Genomic DNA, 19,076 nt, shown 5'->3' with positions numbered 1-19,076 from the left:
GAAAAAAGCCATTGAAACTAGGAAACCCAACTCTTGATCAGTGATGCTTTCAGAGAAAGACCTTAATTATAAGGGGGAGACGTGTAAAAAATTAATAAACAGAAACCTCAGTTTATAGAGTTGGGAGGCCAGAAGGGGGCACTCTCACCTGTGAGAACAGTACAGCCCAATAGGAAGAAGACTTTTCTTTCCTGGCAAGGGCTCAGCCAATGCAAAGCCACGGATTTTTTGTTCAGTATGGCCCTTCCAACTTCCTTTTCCTCTCTATGAAGGCCTCCTCTTTCCCTTGCTATGTGGGGACTTGCATGTGGCTCTGCCCCGTTGCAGACCCTGAATCACAATCCTCTGCTGATCCTGAATAAACTCATCTTTGCTGGAGAAGTGTCTTCAGTCTATTTGTTTTAGGTCAACATCAGAAAGATGAAGACATCCCTAAGTAAGGCCCTACATCAGAAACACTTAGCAAAAAGTAAGAAGTCATTACAAAGAGAGGGGCAGAAGATATGAGAGGCATCTATCCATGGCATGAAGCCTTGGATGGTTTAGGAGGGTTGCAGCCCAGTGTGCAAGTGACCAGTTTTGTCTTATTTCCATTTCCAGGCAACATGATGAGATCAAGAGGAGTCAAAAAGACATACTTTATTAGCCTTCTCTATGTCTGAACTGTTTCTCTGTCCCCCTTTCCCCACCACCTCTCATCTCCAGCAGGCCAGTATGTCCCCAGGAATCCTCTACGTGGTTCTCATGGTGGGAGAATAAGAGGGTTGTCCTTCTGAGCTGGTCCTGGGCACTCAGCAGAGCGTTGTTCTTTTGAGGGGAAAGGCAGCACAACTGGCTTCTCTTCCATAGGCTCAAGGAAGAGGAAGGAGACATCCAGTGGTTCTCCTTGGGGATTTGTGGTTAGATCCAGCTGCAGAGGGAAGGCCTCAACAGGGTCCTGTCCCTGGGAACCGTCAGGCTTGTCATCCAAGTCGGGAAGGTACTGGACAGATCCTTTTGGCACAGCTTTGGCGGATGAGTTGGTGGGAGATGTGTTTTTCTGCTGGGGCTCTTCCACCTTGGAGAGATTTGTAGGTCTCTGGTTAACAGTAGAGTTTTCACCTCTAGGTGTGGGAGCCTGAAATAAGAATGCTTTAAAATAAGGGAATTGTCCTCCAATTAAGTCTCTGCCATGCCTGGTAAGAGGTTACATCATTCTGTGCCTTTCTGATGGAATTTTCAAAGGGAGACTAGCTAGATGGGCCTCTCATTAAAGGGTTTAAAGGGATTACCCTGGCATCTAGTGGTTAAGACTTCAGGCTTTCACTGCTATGGCCAGGGTTCAATCCCTGGTTGGGGAACTAAGAGCCTACAGGCTGCATGGTCAAAACATGTTTTTAATAAATAAATAAATAAACAAATAAATAAATAAATGGTTAAAAAGCAAAACAGATAAGGGCTGGGGGGAATCAAAACCTTTGGAAGCTGGACTGTAAGCTTCACAAATTTCCAGAGCTGAACAATGATCCAGAGGGATAAAATGGCCTGTTCAAAGTCCCTAGTAAGCTGTCTCCCCACTCCTAGTAGCGGCAGCAGAAGCCACTTTATTGATTGTTTATTCTGTGCCAGGGCAGCACCCTTCAGCCAGATCCTCTGACCCATTTCTCACTGGGGATCTGAAGGAGGTAGGGATTGCAATCCCATTCTACAGATGAGGCAACCAAGACTCAGAGACGTAGGAACTTCTCCATGTTCACAGAGTTCGTAGGTGGCAGAACAAGATTGGAACCCAGGTGGCCTGTCTCAACCACCCTCTCAAAGGTACCAGGCTGCCTCACGGTAAGTGCTCAATAAATACTTCTGGAAAGGGATTCAGTATTTCCACAGAATCAACTTCTACCTATGGTTCAGGGTAAAAGTCTTTGGGACACTGAATTTAATGTCTCAGAGGCCTGAGCCATTCAAGCTAAAGGGGTCTTACTTATGCTATAGGGATCATGTTGTAATTAAAAGAGGGTGACAGATCTTCCATCAGCTACCCTGTGGATGTGGCCTTAAGGCACCCTGAATAAAGTGGTAATCACGGATTTTAAGAAAATAAAAGGAGAGGGTAGGGTAGGTGCAACTAAAATAAAGATAATCTGCTCTTTCAGTCCCAGAAAGACAAACAATTAGACTAAAACATACCTGTGATTTAAAGAATTCACAAGTCACAGAGACAGACTTTTCTGAGTCCTGTTCACTCAGAGAACCGTGGCAAATACCAACAGGCTAAAAAAAAGAAAATACAATGTCACATGTATATTACGATTATCAGTGATCATAAACAGAAATCAACTTGCTTTCTGCTCACATAGACACCCAACCAATCAACATTTTCATGCGCCTATCATGTAATAGGTAGGCTCTGAGCCAGTTCTTTAGATCATCCCTACCAAATAATCACCAAAACTAGGCAAATTGCCTCCTCCCATGAGAGAAAGTCAGGATTTCTTGAAGAACAAACTCTATTAGAAAATTTCTTCTCTATTAGGAGCAGAAATCTGTGTCTGTAGAGCAGACACAGAAATCTGGGTCTATCTCTTGGCCATATGTCTACCCTTGGGTCAACTAGAAAACTTGTTTTCATCTCTCATTTAGCAGCCCTTTATATATGTTCCATCTGAGTTTTTGCTTCTCAGACAAGACTACTCTCATCTTCTCAAACTTTATTTAAAAATAAAATAAGCTTGTTTTCTTATTATAAATGTAATACATAGTTATTTAGAATATGGATAAACAAAAAGAAGATAAAAAGATCTGCGATTGATTGTCGCCACCATGATCTGTGACAGTCATATTGCCCAACACTGGGGACTTCCCTGGTGGCGCAGTGGTTAAGAATCTGCATGCTAATGCAGGGGACAGGGGTTCGAGCCCTGGTCCGGGAAGATCCCACATGCTGCTGAGCAGCTAAGCCCATGCGCCACAACTAGGGAGCCTGCGCTCTAGAGCCCGCGAGCCACAACTACTGAGCCCACATGCCACAGTTACTGAAGCCCACATGCCTAGAGCCCATGCTCCGCAACTGGAGAAGCCACCATAGTGATAAGTCCACACACCATAGCAAAGAGTAGCCCCCGCTCTCTGCAACTAAAGAAAGCCCGTGTGCAGCAGCGAAGACCCAACACAGCCAATAAGTAAATAAATAAATAAATAAATAAATAAATAAATAAATAAATAAAAATTTTTAAAAATTCACTTTATTGTGGTGGTCTGGAATGAAACCTACAATATCTCAAGGTATGTCTGTAACAAATTAATGCAATGTGAAGTCCTTACAGGATCCTGATTTGATCAAACCAACTGTAAAAAGACATTTTTGAGATAGTTATGAAACTTTGCATATGGATAGGTACTAGTTGATACTGAGGAATTATTGTTAATTTTCATAGTTGTTATAATGGCATTGTTGTATAAAAAGTTAGAGATGTGTACTGAAGCATTTGTAGGTGTAATTATATGACTTCTGAGATTGGCTTTCTGATAATCACTTTCAAAATTTTGATAATTGTTGAACTGTTAAACATGGGAGCTTATTATAGTACTTTCTGTATTTTTGAATATATTTGAAAATTCTATAATAAAAATTTAAAATGGTAAAAAAAAAAAAAAAGACCTGCAATTGCATGAAAGATACCCGTTTTCTGCAGTGATTTATTTTCTTCTAACATTTTTTCCTATGCATACATAATTTTTCTTCTAGAAAAATAGAATTATACTATACATAATATTTTATAACTCTTTTTTTGTCATTTAACAATATATAGTGAAAATCCTTTTATGACACTGAATAGTTTTCTATGATTTTCCTTATAATGGCTACCTAATATTCTTCTGTGTTATTTAACAATAACACTGGATTGTTAGACACTAGATTGAATCTAATTTTTTATGTTTAAACATTGAAGCTATATCTTTTCATATATCCCTAGGGTAAATTCCTAGAAGAGAAATTTTAGAGTCAGAATATGCGTTCTTTCAAGTGTAAACAGAGGGCCAGTGTAGACCAAGAGAAAATTACAACTGCAGGTCCAGTTATGTAAAGAGACTTTAAACTCTTTTCTCTAATTCTCTCTCATTCTTCTTGGGACTTGGAAGAGCCACGATTAAATAAAAGATTACAGGAGGGGGAGAAAGAGTGAAAGGACAGACCTTGACTCCTTCCTCACAGCAAGCCTTAAGCTCTAGGTTAGGCTTGAGCTACAGAGAGGAAAAAACTTTGAATTGCATATGAGATAGAAGTTTTGATTCAGAATTGACTAAAAAGAATTTTTAATACCTGAAAGTGAATCTTGGTAATCTAAGTGAAATTGTTCTTATTACTGAATATGACCAGAAAGCTATGTGATCGGCCCAAGATGGCATGGAGAAGTGAGAAAGGGAGATTCCACAGAAGATGAAGACGTTTTCCCAATTATTCCTTAATATTCAATTGACTTGTTATTATAAAAGACTTTTGAGAGACATAGTTCAGATTCAAAGACATACACAGGTTGAAAGTTAAAAGATGGAAAAAAATTTACAATGCAGACAGTAACCAAAAAGAGCTGGGAAAGGCTATACAAATATCAGACAAAATTGACTTTAAGACAAAAATTGTTACTAGAGACAAGGAAAAACACTTTATAGTGACAAAAGACTCAATTTATTAGAAAGACACAACTATAAATATATTGTCCCTAACAGTAGAGCCCTGAAGTACATAAGCAAAATCTGACAGAATTGAAGGAAGACATAGGTAATTCAACAATAGTAGTTGGAAACCTCATTTTCAATAATGGATAAAACAAGTATGCAGAACATCAACAAAGAAATAGAAGTCTTGAACAACACTATAAACAAACTAAACCTAATAGACAATTACAGGATGCTTTACCTAACAACAGCAGAACACACATTCTTCTCCAGTGTACGTGGAACTTTCTCTAGGATAGACCTTATGTTAAACCATAAAATAAGCTTCAATACATTTAAAAGAATTGAGATCACACAGAGTACATTCTCCAACCACAATGGGATGAAATTAGACATGAATAACAGAAAGGAAATTGGAATTTTCACAGATATGTGGAAATTAAATAACACTCCTAAATAACCAATTGGTCAAAGAAAAAATCACAAGAGAAATTAGAAAATATTTTGAGATGAATGGAAACAAAAACAACATGTATAACTTGTGAGACACAGCTCAACCATTGCTTAGAAGGAAATTTGTAGATGTAAATGCTTATGTTAAAAGAGAATAAAGATTGTAAATCAATAACCTAAACTTCTACCTGAAAAAGCTAGAAAAAGAAAAATAAGCTAAGCCCAAAGCAAGCAAAAAGAAGGTTATAATAAAGAGTAGAGAGGAAACAAATGAATTAGATAATAAAAAAAGAACAGAGAAATAAATGAAACTGAAAGTTGATTCTTTTTGAAAAACAATAAAACTGGCAAAGCTTTAGGTAGACCAAGATAAAAGGGACTCAAACTACTAAAATTGAAATTAAATAGGGTACATCACTTCTAATCTTTCAGAAATAAAAATAGAATACTATGAATAATTGTTTGCTGGCAAATTAGATAACTTAAATGAAATGGACAAATTCCTAGGAAGATATGAACTACCACAACTTCTCAAGAAGATATATAAAATCTGAATAGACTTATAACAAGAGATTGAATTATTAATCAAGTAAACTTCCCACAAAGAAAAGCTCAGGCCCAGATGGCTTCACTGGTGAATTCCACCAAATATTTAAAGAAAAATGAGCACCAATCCTTCACAAGTTCTTCTAAAATAAAATAGAAGAGGAGGGAAAATTTCCCAACTCATTCTATGCAGCCAATACTAACTCATATGAAAATCAGGCAGAGACAACACAGAAAAACTACAGACCAATGTCTCTGTTAAATAGAGATTAAAAATCCTTAAAAGAAAAAAACAAACCACTGGCAAACTGAATTCAGAAACATATAAAAGGGATTATACACCATGATTAACTGTGATTCATCCCCAAAGCTCAAGGCTGTTTTAACATACAAAAATCATTGTTATGTACAATACTAACAGATTAGAGGAGAAAAGAAAAATCAAACGATTATCTCATTAACACAGAAAAAGTATTTGGCAAACTAACACTACTTTTTGATAAAAACATTCAACAAACTAGGACTAGAAGGGAACTTTCTCAACTTGATAAAAAGCAGCTATAAAAAGCCTACAGTTACCCTCATATTAAATGATGAAATACTGAATACTTTCCTCTTAAAACCAGAAATAAGATAAGGATGTCTGCTCTCTCCATCTCTATTCAACATTGTACTGGAAGTTCTAGTCAAGAAAATTAGGTAAGAATTAAAAGTCATTCAGATGGAAAAGGAAGAAGTAAAGCTATATCTATTTGTAGAAGACGTGATCTTATATAGAGAAAATCCTAAGGACTCTACTAGAAAACTATTAGCACTAATAAATGAGTTCAGCAATGTTACAGGATATAAGGTCAAAATACAAAAATCAATCATATTTCTAAATATTTACAATGAACAATCCAAAATAAAATTGAGAAGATAAATACACCATACCAGCATCAAAGAGAATAAAATACTTAGCTATTCAAAAAAGTGAAAGTTTTGGACATGAAAGACTACAAAACATTGTATGGTATAAGAATAGATATGCAGATCAATGGAATAAAATTGAGGGTACAAAATAAACCCTTACGTTTATAGTCAATTCATCTTCAAAAAGTATGCCAGTACAATCAAATGGGGGAATAACAGCCTTCTCAACAAATAGTTCTGGGATAATTGGATATCCACAATCAGAAGAGTGAAGTTGAACCTCCTACCTCATACTATATACAAAAATTAACTCAGAAATGGGTCAGAGGGGACTCCTCTGATGGTCCAGTGATTAAGACTCCGAGCTATCAATGCAGAGGGCAAAGGTTCGATCCCTGGTCAGGGAACTAAGATCCCACATGCCGTGCAACATGGCCAAAAACAAAGGGGGGGTCAGAGACCTAAAGCTAAAACTATAAAACTCTTAGAGGAATACATAGGAGTAAATCTTAGTGACCTTGGATTAGGCAATGGATTCTTAGATATGACACAAAAAGCATACTCAGCAGAAGAAAAAGTATAAATAAGATTTCACTAAAATTAAAAGCGTTTGTCCTTCAAAGCACATCATCAAGAAAATGAATAGACAAATCAGACAATGGGAGAAAAAATTTGAAAATCATATATCTGATAAGGGGATTATATCCAGAATATGTAAAGAATTCTTACAATTCAACAATAAAATATAAATAATCCAATTTTTAAATGACAAAGGATTTGAACAGACTTTTCTCCAAAGAATACATACACATGGCCAAAAAGCATATTAAAAGATACCAATATCATTAGCCATTAGGAAACTTCAAATATAACCACAATGAGAGACTACTTCATACTCAGTAAGATATCTATAATAAAAAAGACAGATAATAATAATAAGCATTGGGAAAAACGTGGAGAAATTGAAACCCTCACTGAACATTGTTGATGGGATTGTGAAACTGGTGCAGTCCCTTTGGAAAAGAGTTTGCAGCTAGTTAAAAGGTTAAACATAGAATTCTCATATGACCCAGCAATCCCACTCTAAGGTATATACTCAAAAGAAATGAAAATATATGTATACATAAAAACTTTACACGGGGAATTCCCTGGAGCTCCAGTGGTAAGGACTCGGCGCTTTCACTGTCTTGGGCCTGAGTTCAACCCCTGGTTGGAGAACTAAGATCCTGCAAGCCATGTGGTGTGGCCAAAAAAAAAAAAAACTTATACACAAATGTCCATAGTAGTACTATTCATAATATCTCAAATGAGGAAACGACTCATATATCCATCAACTGATGAATGAATAAACAATACATGGTACATCCATGCAGTGAAATATCGTTTGGTCATTAAAAGAAATGAAGCACTGATACGTCAATGCTAAACGTGGGTAGCCCTTGAAAATATTTCTGGTAAGTGAAAGAAGCCAGACAAAAAAGGCCACATACAGTGTGATTCCATTATATAAAATGTTCAAAAAATGTAGTCATAGAGATTAGTGGTTTCTAGGGGCGTGGATGAAAGGGCAAGGGGAGTGACTGCTAATGGATGCGGAGTTTCCTTTCGGGCTGATGAAAATATTCTAAAATTAAATAGTGGTGATGATGGCACAACTCTAAGAATAGACTAAAAAACACTGAATTGCACACCTTAAAAGGGTGAATTTTATGGTGTGTGAATTTTATCTTTTTTTTGTATTTTATTTTCTTAAGAACTTTTATTGAGATATAATTGACATACGAGTGAATTATATCTTAATAAAGCTCTTATTATAACTAAGTGAATAAAGGGGGAAAAAGCCTGCATTTTGCCTAATCGTGCTACAATACATTGTGCCAATTCCTACTAGGTGTGCTTCAGATGGTTTCAGAGCACCCTCCCCATGTTCGCTGCATTCTTTGAAAGCAATCCTGTTTGACTCTGTCCTTCTTAAAGAGTGGTCCAAGGAATGGAAAACCAAAGGTAACTAGGTTTGTTCAGATCAAAGCAGGACTACTACCAACCACTGGGGAGATTTGCCTATATTTTATAGCCTCCTATGATCATTTTTTGCAAAGGCATCACATTGCTGATGGAAACCGTATTTACAATCAAATATTATTGCATCTGAGCCATCTCTAACTAGTCAGTTGCTCCTTAAAGGGAAGAAAATTGTCTCATGCCTTACAACACTACATGTATGATTTATGGTCAATAAATATATATAGATGATCTGTGAGCACAAATCTTAAATTATGAAGACATTCAACAATACTCACCTCAGAGTTAGAGGGCTGAAGCGTACAGCTGCTAGCCTGGGACTTGGTACACGGTGACTCTTTGATTAAATATTCCACAAAGTAGGCAGGACCAAATACCCACTGGTAGGAGGCAAGAGGTGAGAAACAAAAATCAAACCTTCCCAAGTGGAGAAATGACTCAGGTTTGGCAACATTCTATTTACAGAAACCATACATTCCCAGAGTCACTGTCAACACAGGTCTCTTCTTGTCCCTATAACCCCCACCATGATCAAACCATGTATTATGATTTTGTTATTTAGAAAAACATAATCACCATTCTTAAGGATTGTTCTTTCTTCCCTTCTTAAGGGTTTAAGTGGGGCCTAAAAATCTTCCCTTGGATGAGCTTATTTTTCCTCACGTAACTTTGTTTTTAAATTAGCTTTTCTCCATATGATAGAATATCAACATAATTCAGATACAAATCAACATTTCCCCCAGTGCATAAAACTCAACATCCGTTCCTGCACTTAAAGCACAGAATAGAAGTTGACTTGCTAAGTGGTCCATGGTCAACCAGATACGGGAACGTGGTAGTAAACAGTGAACCTAAGTAGAAAAACCCAGGGAGATTATGAGTCCATCTCCCTTCTTGCCTTCAGGGCAACGAGGTAAAACCAAGTCACATGACGTTAATGGAAATCCCGTGGAATAACTCAGAAACTCAAACACGATTGAATGTGCATCAGGCTCAGCAAAGGGAGGCAATGATGAAAAGGCTCCTGGCTTCTCATGAAGAGGAGCGCCTCAATAGCGAAAGCAACAGTTATGGGACACGTTGTTGTAACCGGCATTTCAGCCTCACCTGACTAGAAGTTTTGGTGATTTTGACGAGCGAATATTGCTTCGAGGGGCTCTTCTGGTTGTACTTTGCAAGAGACTCAGTAGCAGTTTCCAGGAACCTGGGGTCTGACAAATCGTAGGGGCTGGAGCTGGGGCAGTCAGGGCACATCATGCTAATCTCGCTTCGAGAAACTGTTGATGCCAAAGACAGCGAGTTTAAAAATAAAACTCCTTAATGATGCGTAATCCTGCCAGTCATGTGATCACAACAGAGGCAGAGATTGAAAGAAACAAGATAACGCTCAGCTTCGTCAAGGATGGAGTGGGAGCGCATTATTGAGGAAGTTAGCTTTCTGCAGAGTTTTCTGCAATGAGCGTGTATTACTTTCATAATTTAAAAAGAAACAAAGCAATATTTTTTCACTTTACACAATTTTGTTTTTTGACCCTAGGAATTCAACTAAAAAACACATAATATAGTATAGTTAACCCTCGAACAACATGGGGGTTTGGGCTGCTGACTCTCCGCACAGCCAAAAATCCCAGTTTTTTGCTTTACATTCAGCTCTCTGTATCCATAGTTCTGCAGCCACAGATTCAACCAGCCACACATAGTGTGTAGTATTACAGTATGTATTTAGTGAAAAAAAAAAATCCATGGATGAGTGGACCGTGATAGTTCAAACCTGTGTTGTTCAAGGGTCAACCGTATATTGCTATAAAATCATTTTCCCAATTAGCTCAATATCTTCCACCATTATTGCCTCGGTAAAGTAGACGGAGTTGGGATTTCCTGACTGTCATGTTTTATTCACCTTTTAGTCACCAGCACCTAACATAATGTCTAACACATGACTGGCGCTTAGTAAAGGCCTGCTAAATGAATGAGTGCGTGAGTAACAACATATGAAGGTGGAAGCACACCCTCTTTGGTTAGAAAATGCCAATGAGCTGGAAAATAAAAGTTGATTGAATCACTGGATGACTGGGTGGGATAATCACACTTATGGCATGTCTGACTGGGAGGAGCTGGGGGTGGCAAAACTAGTGTGAAAGTCAGGCTAGGAAACTTGTCTAGAAGTTGTTTTGACAAAGCAAACACATTGCTTTGATCAACTGTGTGTTTATTTGGGTGCATTTGGCCATTTTGGGGGGGGAATTACACCCACAGCTTTCACTCCCAGCACCATCCCTGCGTGTCATTTCCTGCCCTCCCATACCTCCAGTAGCTGGGACTTCCATTTGAGACCTGATCCGTTTTATTAGTCGCCCTCTAATTTATTTTGGGTGAGTCTCACCTTCACAACCAGGAAGGTTTAGCTCCGTTGTCTTGTCCCGCAAAGGAACCAATGGTATTATTTTCACCTAGAGCTTGTTACAAATGCAGAACCTCAGGCCCCGCCCCAGACCTACAGAATCAGAATCTGCACTTGAACAAGATTCCCCCAGGGAAGTCACATGCATGTAATGATGAGTTTGATGAGGAGCCATAGCCTATTTTCCCATGCCAGGGATGTTTGCTTCTCAAAGAAGGACCCAGAATGAATGCATGCATGTATTAATTTATTCAATGATATTATAGACTCCTTATACCTCATAGAAACTGATAGAGTTGTAGCAGAGAGGAAGAAGGGATAAAACGTTCTACATGACATAAGACGGACGACTCCAAATCAAGGCAATGCACGGTCTACGCTCCATGAATGGTTAGGTTAAATTGTATAGGGATGTAAAAACAGGAAAGCACCACTTTTTGTTTTTGTTTTTGTTTTGTTTTGTTTTGTTTGGGGGGAGGGAGTTTCTTGAATAGAGAACATAGTGGAAGAAGCAGCACTGGCAATGATCTTTAAAGGACGCTATGAGTTCCAAGGGCAGAAGTTATCAGTGAAGGGCATCCTCAGCAGAGAGAGAAGCACAAACAAGATGCAGGGATTGGAAAGCGTGATGTGGGTTCAGAAAATAGCAGCCATGCAGTTGAACGGAGTGCTGAGTTGGTATCGTCAAGGAAATAAGGCAGAAATAGCTAGAAAGGAAGCCCAGGGACCAGTCATAGAGATGATGCCATTTATGTCAGACTGAAAATTTAGGATTTGATGTAGGACACAACGTAGAGCTATTGCAAGTTATTTAGGAAGATTAATTATGGGAAGAGGAGCAGTACAAGTGTTGGATATATGAAGAACTCGGCTTTGGAATGAGTACGAAGTAAGGATGGGAGAAAGTGTATACACTATAGCATAGTATAGTTAAATGCTCTTTTTCCATCTATTATTAAAATGAACAAAATCAAAGTGATCTCTTACCTAGGCGAAGGGTACAATTATAAGCAGGTAAATAGAAAATTCTTCTTGCCTTATTAACATAAAATACTGCTTTGCATTGACCATAAACCTGGAACCAACAAATACATTTTATGACACAGTGAACTGAAACTTTAAAAAATACCCCCAAAATGAAACTGGACATTTCTTTTTTGAGGAACGAGAAACTTAAGGTCAATTTTGGTAGTTTTTGGGTGGGGGAAACGGCCAGCTGATCATCAAACAGTTTAACCTTCTCCTGAGACACAGCTTGACTTCTTCCCAGCTTCCTTCCTGCTTAGATGTGACTGTGTGCAACTGAGTTCTAACCACAGCGAGATGAGCAGAAGTGATGTGTAACCACTTCCAGGTCTAGCCTATAAAGCTCTCCCATGTGCCGCCTGTCGTCCGTGCTCTTTCCCTTTCCATAGCTTGATGCAGATGAGCATGGTGACCACCGAAGCCACAGAGTCCAGAGCTGCAACAAGGAAGGCACCTGGGTCTCCAAATCACTCCTGGAGGAAAGCCCCTTCCTGATTAAGAATTTCTATTTTGAACTTTACATCAATGGGAAATCAACTTCTACCATTTTGCAATCAGCATACACTTTTTAGTGTATGTGTTATAGCAGCTAGTGTCACCTTAACAAATATAATTCACAACAGGGTAAATAGACTATTTGCTTTTCAAAACCAGGTAGGTGCAGTTTGACAAATTTGGTTAAATGATTAGGAAACGATACCTTGGCCAAATAGTTCACTTCTAAACACTTATATCACACTCCTATACTCATAAAATTTCATATAAACTAATGAAGATAATCTCAGGATAACTGAGAACCAAATGAAAACTGACTATGTTATTTTTAAGCCTCTTCTATGGTCATCTTTAAAAGGATCAATTCTGACTCCCTTTAGGTTCTATGATTCCAGGAAATCCTTCCATGGCACCTCTGAGAGCTCTCATACCATAGCTCTCCCCGTCACCAGGCTCAAATCTCATATCAGTATTCATTAAAATAAAATAAAGTAAAATAAAACAAATTAAAAAGTTCCCCTTCCATTACTTCTACAGTTTTCCTTAGACACACTTCCAGAGCACTATACCGCAGATCTTTTTTTTCTCAATTTAAACACTAGCTCAGAGCCTACAGGTAAGTATTGGAGATAGGAAACAACTTGGGGGCAACTTTTCAATTCTAGTGTCAAGACCCCAGTGGAAGCCTCAGAAACCCCTCTGCTTAAACTCTATTTTGTCTGTAGAACTGGAATAACCACATAGGCATCCTGCCCAAGAGATGATAAAGAGGGACATTTAAAGATGACACACGTTGAGCAATCTTCATCCTGTTGACAGAGGACATCAAGTTTTCCCCCTCGAGCTCCTGGACACAAGTACTTACCGATTCATGTAAGATCCTCACCCCACAGTCCTTCCACGACCTCCTGCTGAGCACATGACAGCCAGTCTCTAACACATCCAGCGTGAAATAGAACAGAGACCCCAGACCAGCCTGTGGGAAGGGGAGGAGAAATACACAACCCACATGAAGCAGAAACCCCTAAAGAAGAGCCAAAAAGGTCCCTCTTTCACAACAAAGCCAAAGGCTATCACGTTTGTGAAGATTTCTTATACGTGGCAGGACACACATTTCAGCGGATACCGGTAGCCCTTGTTTCTAATAACAATAAGAGCCTGCAGTACCCTGGCGGAGGAGAGCGATGTGTACTCAGCAGGGTTTGTGATTTGGAAAGCATCTGCCAACAGGTGTCTCTGGGTTCCCGTCCCCTGGCCAGCCTCTCCAAACTGTGCAAACACCTGCCCCAGAGGGGACCACCACTTACCTCCTGTCTGTGTTCACGGGCATCACTCACTCGGTTGAGGCTCAGCACGTAGCCATCCTTCCGGTCCCTGTTGATGTCCTGCAGGATGAAGTCTGCAATATCCAGCACATATGAGCTGTTGCAGGAAAGGGGGAGGAGAGGCGAGGGGCCGGAGGCTGGCTGGCGTGGAGGTGCAGCCCCACAGCACACGGCCAGAGCACAGAACACCAGGGGTGGGAGCAGATTCATCCTGCGGAGAGCAAGGCCCAGGAGGGGTCCGTATGCCGAGCTGCAGGGAAGGCGCTCTTTGCAGGGCTCCTGAGGTCCACTTGAACAGCTTTGTAATCGCAGTCTAAACCAGCGATCAGGATTTGAAACACAATGTCCTATTTTATCTCCTTGAATTCTAAATGTGGATTTCCCTGAGTCAGTACTTTGAATGGGATTTGCCACTATCTGTAACCTTAGACCCCTGAGTAATCTCACATTCATGTGTGCATGTCAACAGATTTAAGTTTCCTGTTTCCCAAGAAATCAAAATAAACATTCGGGTCAAGGCTCCTAGGAGGTCATAATTGAATTCTGGTTTGTGTCCAGGGCCCCAGCTGAGACTGAATGTGCAGACTATCACATTCTCTCATCACCCCTTGCACCTTGCCTCCAGCCGATGTCCTGGCTACACTTATCTCTATCTTAGGCTTGGAGCCCAGAGTCACGGTGCTAATGGTGCTCAGCGACTTCATGCTTGACCTCCCAGGTTCACCATTCTTGTTATATCAGGAAAAGGGCTTTAACCCTACATCATCTAGCCCTGGTGAGATTTCTAAAGTACTCTGGGGTCTGGTTAGAAAGGGGTCTGTTTAGCATACAGAAGGCCAACAGGCAAATGAAAAGATGCTCAACATTGCTAATTATTAGAGAAATACAAATCAAAACCACAACAAGATACCACCTCACAGCAGTCGGAATGGCCATCATTAAAAAGTTTACAAATAATAAATGCTAGAGAGAGGGTGGAGAAAAGGGAACCCTCCTACACTGTTGGTGGGAATGTAAATGGGTGCAGCCACTACAGAGAACAGTATGGAGGTTCCTTAAAATACTAAAATTAGAGTTGCCATATGATCCAGCAATCCCACTCCTGGGCATATATCCAGAGAAAACTCAATTCAAAAAGATACATGCACCCCAATGTTCATAGCAGCACTATTTACCATAGCCAAGACATGGAAGCAATCTTTTCTTTCATAAAAAGGAATGAAATAATGCCGTTTGCAAGAACATGGATGGACCTAGAGATTATCATACTAAGTGAAGGAAGCCAGACAGAGACGAATATCATATGATATTGCGTATATGTGGAATCTAAAATATGATACAAAAGAATTTATTTACAAAACAGAAGCAGACTCACAGACATAGAAAACAAACTTATGGTTATCAAAGGGCAAAGGGGGCGGGGGAGGGATAAATTAGGAGTTTGGAATTAGCAGATACAAACTACTATATAGCAGGTATAACAAGGTCCTACTGTACAGCACAGGGAACTATATTCAATATCCTGTAATAAACCATAATGGAAAAGAATATGTATATATGTGTTTCACGGAATCACTTGGCTGTACACCAGAAACAACATTGTAAATCAAGTATATTTCAATTAAAAAATAAATTTTTAAAAGTTTTTTTTTAAGTGTTCTATTTAGCCTCATTTAGGTTTTGTAAAACGAAGACTTCATTTGCATTTAAAAAAGTGAATGGCAACAGTCCTTGCATCATACTTCAATTCTACACTTTTTTTTCTATGGAACTGTGTGGAAGCAAACTTGTTCAGAGGCTAAAACCTAATACTGCTGTTAAGAGAGAGAGAATGATTGGAAGGTGGGCTGGAATACAGGGATACACTGGTTCCAACCCTTGCTTTTCTCTTTTAGCTGCTGCTTGGGGTTCTACTTGGAAGTTACTACGGGTTGGAACTGTACAAAGCACAAACCTCCTTACAACTTTCTATTTGAAAAACACACACACACAGCAGAGATAGTTTGTCACAAGAGACGGGAAGCTTCTAGACTAGGCTATCACAGAAGGTATTCCATAGAACCCTCGTCCATGAGAGGCATTCCTCACCCCTCTCTCAGCCTATCCCCCCACCTCACTCACCCTCCACCCCCCTGCCAGTGTTCTGTGCTCAGATAAGTTTGGGAAGTGCTGTATCCGCAGATGCACAGTCTTATAGAGTCTCAACACACATGAGCATGTTAAAGGCTCTTGGAAGCTCTGAAGTGAAGAAACGTATTTATATCACAATTTTCTATGCTAACTTGGACTATAGGAGTGATTTTCTGTGATATTTTAACCCGCAAAATACAGCTTTGGAATTGCTGCACTGGTAAATAAGGATAGCTATCTGTGAGGTTTTGAGATAAGAGACTGGTGAGAGGTATGAAGATTTTTTTACTGAACATGGAAATATTTCAATTGGATTGAAAGAAATGTCCCTCCCTGAACCGAAATGAGTGGTGAGGTCAGCCACACCTAACAGTGAACTAAACCTAAGCAAGGCATTTAATATTGTCTGTTTGTTTAAAACTTTAATTTCACACTAAACTTAAAGACAACGATTTGTGTTGCTAGTAAGGATTACTGTAATTAGCTATTGTGATAAAATTTAAATTTTTATTAAAAAGGTTGAGGGGAAAATGGTTTTTCTTCACTGATCGCCATGCTCTCGGGGTCACTTGGTGGCAGCATACAGACTTACAGAAAAGTACCCTTTATGGTAACTTAGTGACCCTAACCAGCAAATTTCTGAGGTGAGAAAACTGAAGTTTAGGAAGGGAGTGCTTAAACAAAATCCTAAATGAATTAGTGGCAGAACCAGGTGTAGAAACCTTCTCGTTTAGAATCCTTTTCATGAGAGCAAACATTACAGCAATAGCCTAATCGTTACTCTTTTACTTACCAACTGAATGAACTTGGAAAGTTAGTTAACCACTATAAACCTCAATAGCCAGATCTGTAAAATGGTCTACCACAGCACCTGCCACATAGAAGATTCTATACGTGGAAGGGTAGGCCCGCGCTGGCACCCGGGGAGCTGGTGTTATAGGTATAATCATAGTAGGTACGTGAAACCCCACAAGCACTAATTGAGGGTTAGGGTTATGCCAAGGTCTGTGTTAGGCGCTCTGGAATCAACGGTTAATAAGAGTAATTCGCTTCATAAGTTACAGCCCCTAACTAATTTCCGCAAGCAAATAATCCACTTCCAAGGCTTGATTTGTAAACACAAATCTAACGATCCCAGCTCCTGAAAGATGGGCATTAGGCATTGTTTTCAACTAGCAGCAACACTAAGAAAATGGGTATGAAAACCAGAAATGGGTATGGACACCGGACGTTCAATTATTAGGGTACAACAGAGATTTACAGACAGTGAGTGAACATTCACAGGGCTCAGATGATGCACAGAAAGAGGTTGGGAAGGATGGAGGAGGCAGGACTGGAGAGAGGCCAAAAGAGGAGGCGACAGCTTGAAGCCTGATGAAATCCATCAGACGTGCAGGGGGTAAAGGCCTTCACCGCAACAAAGAAGAAAGGCAAACAGATTAAAGAGGGATTAAACTCTGACCGGTCAGAGACGAAACTGGACTTTGACTCAGATGTCCAGGTTCAGCCCTTAGCGGTGTGACCATGGCTGAGGGGCATCAGTTTCTCCAACCGTGAAACTGGGTGTAGAGCTAGGTGATGGCGGAGCGCCCTCAGCCCTGTTGTGAAGCCAGGCCTGCGCTTCTGTTTACCTGACGTGGTTCCATTTTCCAGGAGAGATCCCTCCTAGGATCCGATAAAATGGAACTTGTTCACCACGGCCCAGGGAATCCGCGTTTCAAGCCAGTTTCAAACAACCCGAGCCCAGCCTCCTGCTAGGTTGTGGAGTGTAGACCCCTGCGAGAGGCAGCAGGGGGAGGAGGGCAGTCTTTGGAGTTAGGCGGACCTGGGCTAAAACTCTGCCTCTGCCGTTTGTTTTGCAGATGGCCTGAGACTCTGTGGGTGCCGCAACATTTAGTTTCCTCGCCTGCAAAACAGCGGTGCGCACCCGCACTTACACACACACACACACACCCGCACCTACTTGCAGAAAGAAGGGAACACATCTGGTCTTTCCTCAGGAGCCCCACCCCAGGTATACTTCTGTTTGGTCCTCATCATGTGTGTGGATGATTTTGGTATCAGCAGAGAAGTTTAGTTCAGCACAGGAGTGTGAGAGCAAGGCTGTGGAGTTACGAACCTGGGTTTGGGTGCTGGCTTACGGCGATCAGCTAATCCAGTGCTTTCCAGAAAAACACACTGCAAGTCACACATTTAATTTTCAATTCCCTAGTAGCCACATTTAAAAAGTTAAAAAAAAAAGGCAAGTTGAATTGATATTACCATTTGACAATCCAATAGATTCAAAATATCATCATTTGAATCTGTAATTAATAGAAAAGCTTATGAATGAGATCATTTCCACTTGTTTTATACTATGCATGCCCCATTTAAGCTGCTAACAGTCAGATGTGGCCACTGACTAGAAGGCACAGGCTGCCCCCCGCTCCCCCCACCACCCCCCCAGTCCAAGGAAGGTAGCAGGAAGTGTCCTGTTCCGAAGCCTCGGTGAGGACTGGTTACGGGGGAGGTACGTGCAAGGTGCTTGGCACAGCCCTGGTGCATAGGACACGTGGGACAACGTCTGCTGTCACAGCTGTGACTGTCCTTGTGGTCCTCACCTTGTCTCACACAGCGCAGACCCCGTGTGACTCTGCCGGCCACCTTTTCCCAGCCCACCTGAACAGAGAGAGTCACCGCTGAGGGAGGCAGGTTAGGAGAATCAGGGCTGATTACCCTTGAGCCAGGAGGGGGCAGTACACGACCTCCCAGCCCACCAGCCTCCTGACAATGGTGTGATTCAGGGCAGCGATACAGGATTGTTGATTGTACAACAGGGAGAGGTCGGCCAGGTGAGGTATTGTTTGCTGCAGCTGGGAGAGGTGCAGCCCATGGGATTAGGTCTCTGGGGAGGTAGAAATATGGTGTCAAGTCTTGATAAGAGAGGGTGGGTGGTGTACTCGGGAAAAACGTGCAGCAGCCCGAGCTCCACAATGTCAGGCTGGCACTGACCGTTTAAAGATGATCTCTGCGGCTGGTTGCTCTGTCTCTCTCTCTCTCTCTCTCTTCTCCTTTCCTCCTTTTATCTTCTCTTCCTTCCACAAATACTGAGTGAACATTTACTCCATATG

At 40.5% G+C, this 19,076-nt stretch overlaps 1 protein-coding gene across 3 annotated transcripts in view; it reads right to left on the bottom strand.

Moving 5' to 3' along the window:
* Nucleotides 1-631: 631 nt before the first annotated feature.
* The window catches only part of FETUB (fetuin B), a 32,314-nt gene continuing 13,869 nt past the window's right edge, over nucleotides 632-19,076 (bottom strand). Inside the window, exons 2-8 of one of the 3 annotated variants that reach the window (XM_057739502.1) lie at nucleotides 13,819-13,910; nucleotides 13,377-13,487; nucleotides 11,978-12,065; nucleotides 9,697-9,866; nucleotides 8,868-8,969; nucleotides 2,167-2,250; nucleotides 632-1,117 (exon numbers count right to left, since the gene is read on the bottom strand). In XM_057739502.1, coding sequence (XP_057595485.1) covers nucleotides 743-1,117; nucleotides 2,167-2,250; nucleotides 8,868-8,969; nucleotides 9,697-9,846 — 711 coding nt within the window. In that variant the 5' untranslated portion in view covers nucleotides 9,847-9,866; nucleotides 11,978-12,065; nucleotides 13,377-13,487; nucleotides 13,819-13,910 and the 3' untranslated portion in view covers nucleotides 632-742. Of the gene's footprint in view, nucleotides 1,118-2,166; nucleotides 2,251-8,867; nucleotides 8,970-9,696; nucleotides 9,867-11,977; nucleotides 12,066-13,376; nucleotides 13,488-13,818; nucleotides 14,228-19,076 lie in introns of those variants that run through there. The other 2 variants (XM_057739500.1, XM_057739501.1) reach the window with 2 other exon arrangements.

The sequence above is a fragment of the Hippopotamus amphibius genome, chromosome 6, assembly GCF_030028045.1.
Source record: "Hippopotamus amphibius kiboko isolate mHipAmp2 chromosome 6, mHipAmp2.hap2, whole genome shotgun sequence".
NCBI lineage: Eukaryota > Metazoa > Chordata > Mammalia > Artiodactyla > Hippopotamidae > Hippopotamus > Hippopotamus amphibius.
Note: the sequence above shows the minus strand (reverse complement) of the source record. Positions and strands in the feature narration are given on the sequence as shown.